General features: G+C 51.5%; 1 protein-coding gene across 16 annotated transcripts in view; it reads right to left on the bottom strand.

Moving 5' to 3' along the window:
- The window catches only part of CADPS2 (calcium dependent secretion activator 2), a 454,201-nt gene that overhangs the window by 357,458 nt on the left and 83,936 nt on the right, over nucleotides 1–12,807 (bottom strand). For all 16 annotated transcript variants that reach the window (XR_012010532.1, XM_072783288.1, XM_072783294.1 and 13 more), the window contains one exon: nucleotides 154–267. Coding sequence is in view for 9 of the 16 variants with exons in the window: in XM_072783288.1 (XP_072639389.1) it covers nucleotides 154–267 (114 nt within the window). In the remaining 7 variants the exon portion in view is untranslated. Of the gene's footprint in view, nucleotides 1–153; nucleotides 268–12,807 lie in introns of those variants that run through there.

The raw sequence follows: 12,807 nt of genomic DNA, 5'->3' as shown, positions 1-12,807 counted from the left end.
TGTTTATCTCTGGAAACCGGGCTGTGGAATTAGAGTTTCAAACTGCAAAGGCTGAGAACGCGCGGCCTTCCCGGGGAGTTCCCAGGGACAGGAAGGGTCAGGGACTTGTTAGGGGAGGATGGAGCCCTGGGCACCGGAGCTCCTCGGCCCTACCTCGTAGTAACTGCGCACGGCGTTGCAGAATGCCTCGTCGGCCACAATCTGGGTCTCTCCGTGGAGGAAGGCCTGGAAGCGGTCTTTCAGCAGCTGCAGCTGTTGCTTGTTGAGCTGTAAGACAGAGAGGGCGTGAGCTGCAACACTGCGCGCGGAGAAAAGCATCGGTTCTAAAGCATCCTGATGGCCCCAAGTCCATTTCACGCCTACAGTTAGCTTTATGGTAGAGAAAAAAAAAGAGCTGAAAGCCCCACTACTCATGCTGCGGCTCAACGCCCAAGTGTCTCCGGCTCTTCCTGACACTCTGGGATCCCGATGTCGCGACCCAACACACACTTCACGGCCTGGTCTCCGCAGAAACGGGTCAAGCCCAGAACTGCGGTGAGAAGCGGACCGTTGTGGACACGGCCCGCCGTCCCCGAGAGAGCAGGGGCGGGCGTGCTGGTGGGTGATCCACGGCTGCCGCAGCCGAGGGGGCGCAGGAGGCAGGGCGCCAGGACGGAGCAGCCGGGAGACACGGGCGTCCTGCTCCCCGGCACCCTCCTCCGTGCTTGCGGGGGACGACGGTCGGGGAGCCCAGAGCCAAGGCAGCGGCCGGGCCACCACCCCCGCCTCCCGGGGCGCCGGCCACCCAGAACCACCTGCTCGCTGGCGGCCGCCTCGGGCCCGGGGCCACGAGAGCCCCTGCGGGAGATCGGGGAGCTCAGGACAGTGGAGGCGGAGGCCAGCGCGGGCCCGGGCCCACCGCGGCAGGCACAGCAGCCGGGACCTCCCCGGCCAGGGGACAACGCGGCCCAGGCGTGCTTTCCGTGCTGGCAGGTGGGCCGCGGCCAGCTCGGGCCCCCGGGTTTGTCGGTGGGACAGGCTTGTCGCAGCGTCCCTCCAGCAGGAGAGACCAGCGCGTCCAACAGAGGAGGGGTGGCTGGTGCAGGGCGCAGCGGCAGGTCGTCCGCGGGGGCAGGCCCACCCGGGACGCAGGGCCCCTGCCCGAGCACCAGCCGGCTCCTTCCCCCGCCTTGGAGGGCGACCTCGGGCCGCACGGCTCCAGGCCCAGCTGGCACCGGGCAGCCCTCGCGGGGGACACGCCGGCCGCCGGGCCCCGAGCTGCAGGGGCTGCAGCAAGGCCTCGCCCGACTGCCCAGGCCCTCACGAGCTTTGGCCCCAGCTCCCTCTTTGGATTTAAGAAAGAGGAAATAAGCCTCAAAAACTAGAAACTTCCATCTTCCCTTACCAGATGCATCTTATCCTTTACAGTGTGCCAAGGAGTGACTTTCTGGGGGTTCTGGCCTGGAAATTTCACGGATACCAAACCCAGGAAAGGAGAGCTGAGCTGTTTTCTCGGAAGCCCCAACAACGTCAGAACAGTTCACGACGGTGCCAGAGGCGCCCGGCTGAGTACCAGGCTTCAACGCTCCTGTGAGCGACGGTGACGGAGGTTACCTCCGCGATCTAAAACGACGGCCAACACCACAGTGATACGTCAAAGTCAACTTTGTTTTATAAGTACAGAGAGGTCACGTGTCCACAAAACAGAGAGAGAAAAAACTAGATCTAACACCCAGCAGTGGGGAGAGCTGTTAGAACCCAGAGCTCCCTAGAGTCTATTTGCATCATCAAAATAAACCACATCGTCCACCGGCAGAGAGGCTAGAACCAGATCCAGATGTGCTCAGAGACGCACCAGGAAAGACCTTCACAGCACCTCACGCCGCTGGGAAAGGAGGTCTCGTCAATGGTGCTGAAGCCACCGGGTCGCCAAGCGGAAAACAACCTGCAGCATCACATAGGCTGTCATAGGAGAGGGTCTAAGTCACGTCGACTGTAAGACGATGAAGCCGTCCAGGTGCACGAAGCCTCAATTCCTCTAGACGTGGGCACGTCAGAGACCCTTGGAACCATGAACCCCAAGCCTCAGCTCATAGATTCAAACATTAAATTCCACGCAGCAGAAACCGCACATGCAAGACCATCAGACAAAGACTAGCGAGGAAGAAGCACGCGCGTGACTCCCGCGGGAAAGAGCCCGGGCGCACACACGGCCCCCAGACGCGGGTAAGAACCAGAGAGGAAGTCCGTGGGCGAAGGCACAGCTCAGACGCAGAGAAGGAGCCTTCCGCAGGGCGAGCAGCCTGACTTCGTTCATAATAAGCAAAATGCAGACCGAGGCCACGTGACGGAGCAAGGGTGCCGGGAGGACGGTGCAGCAGGAGGCACCAGGGGTCCCGTCCCGCCCCGACGCCCGCACCGGCAGCCGGGGAATTCTGGAGTCTCCGGACGGCTTGCAAGTCACAGGGCAAGGCTGGAGTCTACACCGCAGTCCATCCTGGCCGATCTCGGCGCCGCTCCAGGGGCAGCTAGTCGTCCCCCACGCCTCGGCCGAGGGCAGGGGGCAAAGAGGAAAAAGAGAAGCCAACAGCCTCGGTTTCCATAAATAGGGGCCAACGAGGACCACGCCCACACAGCGGCAGCACTATTAGCTCCATAAAGAGAACGGAGACATTCTCTTAGGTACGATGTGAAAAGATCTTTAAGATCTCTGGGGGGAAGGAAGCTAGTTGTAGAACAGTATGTAAAAATAAGCCACCACTCCCGTTGAAAAAGGGCAAAATTAGAACATGGATGTGAATCTGCTTCCCTACGCAGATGGAGACTGGGGGGAGGATGGCTGCGGGCAATGGGCAGATGGAAAATAAGTGGAAGAGATTTTTCACCGTATCCTGCTATATTCATCTGAGATCTCAAATCCCAGGACTCTTCACCAAAATTCTAATTTAGATCTAAGTCATGGTGGCGACGTTGCACGTGTTTGACTCGGAACGGTCATGATCCGTTGCACAGACCTCAGATCCGATCATCCTGCCGGGAGACCGAACAGACCAACGGGCCTTTCCATCCCTCTTCCATGTGGAGGATCTGATCGTGACCGTCCTCCACTGTGTTTGTTTTTTTTTGTTTTGTTTTGTTTTCTGACATTTCATTGTTGAGAGATTCAGAAAAACTTTGACAACAGAACAGAACCAGAGTAGTGATCGCGTTCGATTTTCTGATCAAGGCATTAATCTTCACGAAATCCCGGGCAGCCCGGGTGGCTCAGTGGTTTAGCGCCGCCTGCAGCCCGGGGCGTCATCCTGGAGACCCGGGATTGAGTCCCACGTCGGGCTCCCTGCATGGAGCCTGCTTCTCCCTCTGCCTGTGTCTCTGCCTCTCTCTCTCTGTGTCTCTCATGAATAAATAAATAAAATCTTTAAAAAAAATAAAAATCTTCACGAAATCCCAGGGAGGGCATCTCTCAGGCCCGCACACGCCTCCATCACCTCGCCGCGAAGCCTGTCCTCATCGTCCAGAATGGAAACGCGTCTCCCCTGCGACTTTCGCACCGTCCTGGTCCTACCGCTAAGACAGAACACACGGACGCTTACTTCCAGGAGCCGGAGGGCAGGCGCAGGCCTGGCCGCGAGCCGTCTCCCTCCCACCGCGAGCCGCAGTCCCCCGACAACCCCAGGGGCACACGCTCCCATGTTCGTGGACCAAACACTCCACCGTTGGTAAGACTCAGCTCCGCGTAAGTACACAGACGCGCGCTGACAGCTGAGCTCACACCGTGTGGACGTCGTAGGTCACGATGGCCTGACAGTGGCGTCCCTCCGGCAAGTGTGCTGTGTGGACGGGTCCCGATTCTCCCAACGGTGGGCCACGTCCCACTTCCCAGGCACTACTGACCCCAACCAGAGACAAATCGACTCTTCTTGGCAGTCGCGTCAATGGACTCCCATCGTGCTCAACAGAAATTTCCAAAATACCCCCGCACGTGTCCCATGAAGCCACATTCCATCCTGCTACACTTGGCCGACTGTTCCAGTTGCTCAGTATGTTTTAGGACACTGGTCCCTTCACCCAACGGCCAAGGAACTCTCCTAGCTTCATGCGCTGCCATCACGTGGTGCCCGCGGTCTTCACCTGGGCCATTACAGGAAGCCCTCAGTTCAGGATGGAGAGAAACGGGAGCTGTGGCGACTCTAGACGTGGGCATGTCCAGTGTGACACGGTTTACCACTCAACGCTCTCTGGGGCCGCTTTGTTAAGATTCATCCCCTGTCCCAGCTTTGCCCACACATCGCCTCTGCGCTAGCGTGTTTATGGGTGAATGCACACCATTTCTCTAATACAGAGAAAATTCTAATGCGAAAATTATCCAATGGGAATTTTTAGAGAGCTTTTTATATGAAACTAAATTGCAGAAACTAGAACATAAATATCTTTGCAAATATCTAAATACAGCCAAGTGATGAGCCTCATAAACACCACAGCTCCAACACCAACAGTGAAAGCTCGGGCCTATGAATCCTGGCTGCCAGCGGTGATTTATCCGTGATAACTGCCGCAGGAAAGACAATTCCCCAAGTCCAGGGATGTTTTATGTTTCTTAGGTGTTTTTTTTTTTTTTCTCCCGTGTTCAAATTAGAGTCTAGCCTTTTTCTTCTAAGCCATGACCAACTGAAGACTCCCAGCCGTACCTCGACTACAGCAGGAGACCAGCCCGAGGACAGTCGGGAGCCCGGGAGCCGGCGAGCACGGCTGTGCCCTGCATCCAGAGTCCCGGCCCTCGGGCAGGCGCTGCATGACGTGCCCTACGCAGAGGGGCCAGCAGGTTCAGGCCCCCCAGGATGGGGTGGATGACGGCCTGGACCTCAAAGCGATTCTCACAAACGTCTTTCCAGGGAGCAGAAGGCACAGGTGGCCTCCGACGTGCACGGGCACGGCTCTTGTGCATGTTAACGACGCGCAGGGAGAGACACTCCTAAGGAAAGGCGAAGGACAGGTGCTCCTTCCATGTTCCCTCCTGGGCACCACTGGAAAGGTCCCCCCGCAACCACCGGAGCAGATTACCCGGCGCCTTCCAGGTCTCTGTGCGAACAGACCCTCCAGGTTGCCCACCAGGGCCTAACAACGGGGCCGTGACCAGGTCGCACTCGCAGGAACCCCCCGAGCGCTGCCATCGGCAGCTGCCACCCACGCATGAATGTGTACGACCACGGGCGACAGCGACGTGGCACTTCCAAGGGAAGGGCTAGGGCTTGTGAGCAACAGGGTCCGTGACTGGCGGGAGACCCTGCAAGGCAGCTGCCTGCCCCGACTGACCTCCTCCCTCTTCTAGCAGCTGGAATTTGAGGGTTGGCCGCACCTGGCAGGTGGGCCCACGACGATGGGTGAAGACGGAGCCTGATGCGCTTTTCAAGGCGGAGCAGCCCCTCCAACCCTGGAGCGCCCACCCCTTAACTTCCTTCACCTGAAAACAGAAATAAGCCTGTGTGGAGAGATCATCGTAAGGGAGCTCGTTAGTGTCTGGGACCAAACCGCATCCTAACAGATCCAAATCCCCGAGACTCGGCGCCCGCGCTACGCCCACCCCCTGCCAGGTCACCCTGCGGCTGAAGGCCAACGCTCGGACGTGACTCCTACGACGAGGCCCTTCTGCAGTCCATGCGTGCCGCTGAGGCCCGGGGGGCACGGTCCCGCCCCACATGGGGCGCCAGGCGAGGCCCCCTCGGCCACCGAGCCACCACTTGTGTCCGCCCCACGGCCTCCCACTCACGTTCCGGCCGCAGCAGAATGACCTGCCTTATGGGAGGGGCGGGGGCGCACCTGCTGCGGAACCCCCGAACCAGGAATGCTCAGTCCTCCCATTCTAGCCATTTCCTCGCGGCTCCGTCCTTAGCACCTTCCATACACGTCCGCCGACTCTTTCCTTAGTCTGCTAGAGATCAGTGTGACCCCCACTTTATAATTGACGAAATGAAGCTCAAAGAAGTTAAGCAAGCACCTTGCCCGACCTCCCACCTGCTGGGCGTCAGGTGACCATCTAAACCAGTATCCGGATCTGAAGCCTATGCTCTTTCTAATCACCACACCACTGTTTCCCCATGTCACTCCTCCCCCCGCCCCACCTCAGTAACAGGTGTTTATCACCATCTGACATGTCACACATGGTGTGTGTGTTTTACTTAAGTCCCCCCACTAGAATAAAATCTGTACCTGGATAAGAACATGATTTTTAGCTCATAGAAAGGGCTCGATTTTTTTTTTAAGTGAAGGAAAAAACGAACACCAGTTGCTATGAAACTATTCCTTACGAGTGTAGCCACATCTTCCACTCTCATGATCACCTGCCCCTATGCAAAAAAGCTGGTCTAGCATGCAATTATAAGACCTCAAGATGACCTCAATCGACCACAACGGATCCGAAAATAGGTTCACCTGTTTCCCGGAGAAGGTTATAGGTAACGAATGGAGCAGTGATGAGGAGCACAGGCTCCGGGGTCAGACCACCGTTGTCACTTTCCAGGATCCCCCACAATTTACAGGGTCTTCCGGTCAACATAACCTTGTGATCTCTATTCCTTATCTGAACAATAAGGACAGTAGTAATACATAATAAGGCTGTTGTCAGTAAAACAGGAAGAAAGCTGCTTAACACACAGTAAATGCGTTATCACTGCTATTGTTTTAGAAATACACGATGAAACAAAAGATATACGTGTTGGCTCTATTTCTGCAATTGTAGAAGCCAGAGACAAAAACCAATCTGAAGAAGGATGCAGATGGATAATTAACAATAGACTCGTTAAAAAAAAAAAAAAAAAACAATAGACTCGTATGCTGTCTCGTACGTGACCATGCCCGGCCACCAAGCACTAGAAATGTGGCTCGTCCAAGTTGACACATGCTCCAAGTCTAACACGCCAGATTTCAGATACGCAGCACAATAAATTTAAAAAAAAAAAAGCATACTCACATACTGACAGTGTGTAATACTTACATGCTGGTTATACGTTGCAAACATTTTGCATTTATGGGGTAAATGTTTAAGATGACTTTCATCTATTTTTCAAGAGCCACTAGAAAGTTTTCAATTACTTACATGACTCACAGTTTATTTCAGTTGGACAGCAGTGGGATTGAGAAATGTGTGTGTGATGGTCCAATGTCCACTGAAGGCAGACGGACAGGGCCAGGCTATGTCCCGCCAAACACGTGTGGCTTCACTCACGACAGGACCCCAGCCTACAGCTCGTAGCAAAGTTCTGTGGTATGAATGACTGAGGAGAAGCTGAACCAGAACCCAAAGGCAATACTTAAGTCTTTGCCTACTGTTTTTCACTGCCAGAGAATGAAGTGGGTATTATTATTAGTCCCATGTGATGGGTGAGAAAATAGGCTTAGAGGTCAAGGTACCAAACCAGTAAGGTCACAGGACCAAGACCCCAACTTGGGCATCCTGAATCCACGGCCACGGTTTCCACCCTGCCGCTACATGCTGCTTGTCCCACTTGCATGTTCTTATTTGATTGTCCAATATTAAACTGAATGAAGACTAGCAAGTCAAGGGCGGAGGAAGTCCTAATCAATAGGATTGCTTCGTGTTTCTGAGCATGAACACAGGGTGAGAGCAAACTGGCAAATCTTGTCATTGTCCTCCAACAATCTGCATTAAGCCCTTCTTATTCATTCCAGCATCGGTTTCGCTCACTACTCAGGATGGGATGGGCCTACAAACGCCTTTAATGGTCCCAAATAATAAGCTCATCAAAAGCAAACCAATTGTAATAATTTTTTTTATCTGTCCACTGGATTGAACTAAGAAATCCCATATAGCTGGTAAAACATTGTTTCTCAGTAAATCCGCAGAAGTGTTTCTGGAAGAGATTAGCACTGGATTTAGTAGACTGAATAAAGAGATCCACCCTCACCATTAGGGGCAGGCATCATCCAAGTCATTGACAGTCCAAACAGAAAAAAATCTGATAAAAGGTTAATTCTCCTTCTTGAGCTATGACATTCACCTTTTCTTGCCCTTGGACATCAGAGCTCCTGGTTCTTGGGCCTTTGGACTCAGACTGAACTATACCAGCTTTCCAGTTCTCCAACTTGCAGAGGGAAGATGGTGGGACGTCTCAGCTTCTATAAATATGTGAGCCAATTATTGGAATAAATATCACGGCTCTGTATCTATATGGGTTCTATTTCTATGGGTTCTATTTCTCTAGAGAATCCTGACAAACACAACAATTATCATAAATAACCACCTTAGAGGTCTGCAGCAAGCAATCAGGTCAGAGATGACCATGGCCGTACAAATCTTGAGACATTCTGAGATGGTTTTACCGCAACCAAAATTCACCCTCTCCTCCATTAAGATCTGAGAAACATCAGTAAGGCTTCCCAAGAAAGTCACATGGGAGATGATCTATGTCAAAAAGGCAACAGGAAGCAGTCCGCACATGTCCTGCCACCTCGCGAAGTCAGATGCAGCATCTGTCATAAGACAAAGGTTCTAGTCCCATCTTCCTACAATCTGGTAGCCCGCGTCAAGGGAGGTAAGATCATCGCCCTTTTGAGACAGCAGGGCTTCCCCTTGACCACCCTTAATAAACATCACACGCAGTGACAGCTAATACTAATGGACCACTTGCCACGTAGTAAGCACATCTCTAACCTCTTTACCAGGATCCTCTGAAGCCCCCATGAGGTGGGTTCCTTGTGTGAAACACGAAGCTAAGACCCGGAGAAGAAAGGGGTCCAGTTCATGTCATTCGGAGGCAGACCCAGGTACATCTGACTAGCACGCTCGTGACCACTGGTACCTCGGGGTTTCTTCTTGGGCATGTCATGCTCTAGACCCAGCTCAAGACACAGGCCCCTCAGCACACAGCAAAGCTGTTACATGATCCGACTGGCCTGACTACTGGGTCAAAGCTCTTCCCCTGCGATCATTACCCCATCGTGCTTGTTCAACATGCCAGTTCCCTCTGCCTACAGTTCCTTTCTTCCTAAGTAACCCAAATGAAACCTCCAAAAATCTCCTTCCTCCTCCCCCAATGGAGTCATCACATCCTCTCTCACTCGTGCACCTCCCATGTACCCTACCATTTGCAAAATAGGACTTTCTCCTTAGCAAAGCACATGCTCTTTGCTCAGAAACGCCAGTCATCCAAATATCCGCACTCCCACTCAGTAGAATATTTGCTGATGTGAGTTCATCTACAGTAGAAGAGAATCTAGAGTGGCAGAGCCTATCACCGCACACGACCGCTTTTTGTGGGCATCCCGTCCTAACCACTGACGAAAGACACTAGCGGTGACATACCTGAGTGAGGAGTCGGGAACAGTCCTAGGATTCCAACACAGATCACGTGCTATTGAGTAAGTTCATGGCCACCCTCCGTGAGGCCTAAGGACCAGCAAAGGATTTCTTTGCTGAGCCGGAGTGTGAGTAGTTCTGTTTTGCAGATGATATTGTTCTCAGGCAGGAAGAACTTTGTGCCTTGGTACCATCTGGTATTTCATGGCAAAGTTCCGTATGCTGAAGAAACAGTGATTTTATATTCGTCACAAAGAATTTGGACAGACTTAGCAGCAGACAACTGTGTACTTGTCTGAAACCTTAAACATGCTGACCAGCTCCAAGTCACACAGTGGCCTTTTCCAGTAGCTACCAGGTGCTCTGGGATAGCTGCTTTTGCGAGCAACTATGATCTGCATCTGCTTTCCCCAGGAATGTCTGAAGGTCTTGCTTCCTCCTAAGGATGCGTGAGAAATAGCGAAGTGTACGAGGCGGAAGGAAAGGAAATTTCAGCTTGCCATCTTTGTGGACCTATGCCCGTGACACAGAGAGTGGCAGATTCTAGTGAGAGCCCATCTACCTTACTCCTTTAATCTGGTTAGAGTCCACTGGGTTGAAAGTTATGAAGCTCCAACTCAAAAGGGCCTAGTAAACGATAAAGGGGTTTATTAGGACGTATCTCAAGAAAAGAGGGCTCCTGATCTGTTAATGCAGTAGCTCAATGAAGTCTTCAAGGATCCAGGCCTTTTCCAACTATACAGATATATCCTTCCATGTGCTGGTCTGTCCTCAGTTTCCCTGCCTCCAAAGAAATCCATACTAACTCTATTGAAGTTCTCTCATCACAAAAACCAAAGATTGAATAAAGCGGGTTTACTCTGAAGGGCACAGAGTGAGAAAACGTTCCCAGAATCAGCACACCCCTCCTGTAGGATCTCTCCCTGCACATTAGCATCCAGAAGGGATTCCTGGGCCCCTTCCTAAAGAAATCCTTAAAATAAAGAAAAGAATGTCTTGACTGACCAATCAAGAGCCCCCCTGGAAGAGCACCTGGGCCTTTGGCACAGGTCATGACCTCTGGATCCTGGGACTGAGCCCTACACCTGCAGCTGGCTCAGCAGGGAGTCTCCCTCCCCACTCATATTCTTTCTCTCAAATACATTAATAAAATCTAAAAAAAAAAAGTCATCCTGGGGATTGAAGAGGAATCCAGCCACTCCTGCACGATGGTGGTCTGATATCTGAACAAATTCAAAGGTCTGGTTAAGGAAGGACTGTAACTAGGGAAGGGCTATCACGTAGGCAGAGCAGCACGGCCATCCCGTCCTGACATTTCCAGGAAGAAGGCTGGAACGAGGAAACGGCATCGAGAAAGAAGACAGACTGACTTCTCCTAAGGCCTAACAGTATTTCCCTAACAAAGACAATTCTTGTCTGCACCTAAAACAGGGAGACTCAGGTTGACTACTGCAGAGATCACTTTACCCCTTTACAGAGAATTATTTCCTTCTTTAACCTAACAAAATTTTTAGCCAGCAAAAAACGCTACGCCACGACGTGATGGCGCAACACTTGTATCGGCAAATTCCTGGATTTGTGTAGATTAAATGGATAAAAATCCTCCTTCGAGATTCACATGAAAAGAAGTGAGTACCTAGACTAGGATGGCGTAAGTATTTGCTTTAGATTTTTAGATTCGAGCGGCGACTCTCAGTTCGCGTACAGCATGCTGCCGGTGCGTGAAGGCCAGCGCGTGGGACAGCTGCGCACAAGGGAGGTCAAGAGAGACTACACGCGCATTTCCCTGCTCAGGAAAAGCAAACACGAGTTTATTCTGTCAACGACAAGGCTAGCTTTCAAGTAACTGAAAATGACAACATAAGGTATTTTGAAATACAGCCTGCTTCTAGAGGCAACTTCTGGAAGCCCACTTTTTGCCACACGGCTGCGTCCAAGCGGTACCCCACGGCCTCCTTTCCCGCCGGGGGCTTCCAGGGCAGGCTTCCCCAATGCATCTGGGTTTCAGACAAGCCATGGATAATGATGCGTACATGTGCTAAGTGCGTATCTGGGGTAGTGTTTAGGACAAGGACGTCCCATGAAATACTTGGGTTACACTTACGCTGAATATTCCCTAGTGTTTACCTAAAACCCCAATGTAACTGGGATCCTCCCTTTGCATTCCTGTTCTACCTCTGACTCACTTAGGCTTTGATAACGTCTTCCCTCTGCTCTCCACGTTGCCTTGTGATTCTCTACCTCTTAGGGCCTGACGATGTGTCACAGCGACAGTCACCTCCAACTCCTTTATCTTTTTAGTGTTCTCGGAAAAGGAAGCTCAAGAGGAAATTTTCACAACACAACTCAGTAGGCTGTGCAAGACGAGAACTGGACAAATAGACGAGATACCAGTAAGAGGCAAGTGTGATCGCTTTCAAAAGAACGAAAAACCAGTGAGTTTCTCAAGCCTGGCTCATGACGGTCTTTGAGACCTTTTCCAGAAACGCAGATACTGAAGACCTGCCATTTTCAGAGTTCTGAATACAGTGACCTGGAAGGCTATTCAATTAAATTCCGGAGGGTTTGGTATGCAGCTAGGTTACAGGATTGCAGGATCGGTGTCCATGAGTTACGACATCTACCCAACTAAACCAAATGCAGAGAGGCAGCAGTGAATTTAGGTTTATCTACACAGCATTCCACTACTTAGCTTCAACTCCATAATTTTTTAAAAAGATTTTATTTATTTATTCATGAGAGACAGAGAGAGACAGAGAGAGAGAGAGAGAGAGAGAGGCAGAGACACAGGTAGAGGGAGAAGCAGGCTCCATGCAGGGAGCCCAACATGGGACTCGATCCTGGGACTCCAGGATCACGCCCTGAGCTGAAGGCAGATGCTCCAACACTGAGCCACCCAGGCATCCCTCAACTCCACAATTTGTATTTTTGACCAACATAAAATGGAGAAACAGAAGCATGATAAACAGGACTAAGATCAGCTTTTAGATATTTACTCATGAGAAACAGAAGATTTGTCTTCTGGGGGATCCCTGGGTGGCTCAGCTGTTCTCTCATGAATAAATAAAATCTCAAAAAAAAAAAAAAAAAAAAAGATTTGTCTTCCGGTCCATGTGAGTCATAGTTTTAAGACATAGGAATTTCTTAAGTCTGAAGTCTTGTCTGCTCGGAAAGCACAGAATATAAAAAAGCTTATATACATAAAGGAAATTTCTCATTGGAAATAATGACCAGGGCATGGGGAATTAAAACACAGAACCCCTGAGCTTCACCCACCTATTGCACTGAGGCACAAGTCTGAGCACACATACCGTGGTAGAAATCAGAAGCATGCCCAGCAACGTCAGTGCTCCCATAACAGAACCCTAACATGGCTGAATCCATATACCAAAGCCACAAGTCAAAAAAACAAAACACAGAGTGCCAGATATATTGTAAAGAAATTAGCTCAAATAAACATGGAAAGACTTTGGCCACACAGACATAACCTTCTGAATACCACAAACACCTCAGGG

This window comes from Canis lupus, chromosome 18 (genome assembly GCF_048164855.1).
Source record: "Canis lupus baileyi chromosome 18, mCanLup2.hap1, whole genome shotgun sequence".
Taxonomy (NCBI): domain Eukaryota; kingdom Metazoa; phylum Chordata; class Mammalia; order Carnivora; family Canidae; genus Canis; species Canis lupus.
Note: the sequence above shows the minus strand (reverse complement) of the source record. Positions and strands in the feature narration are given on the sequence as shown.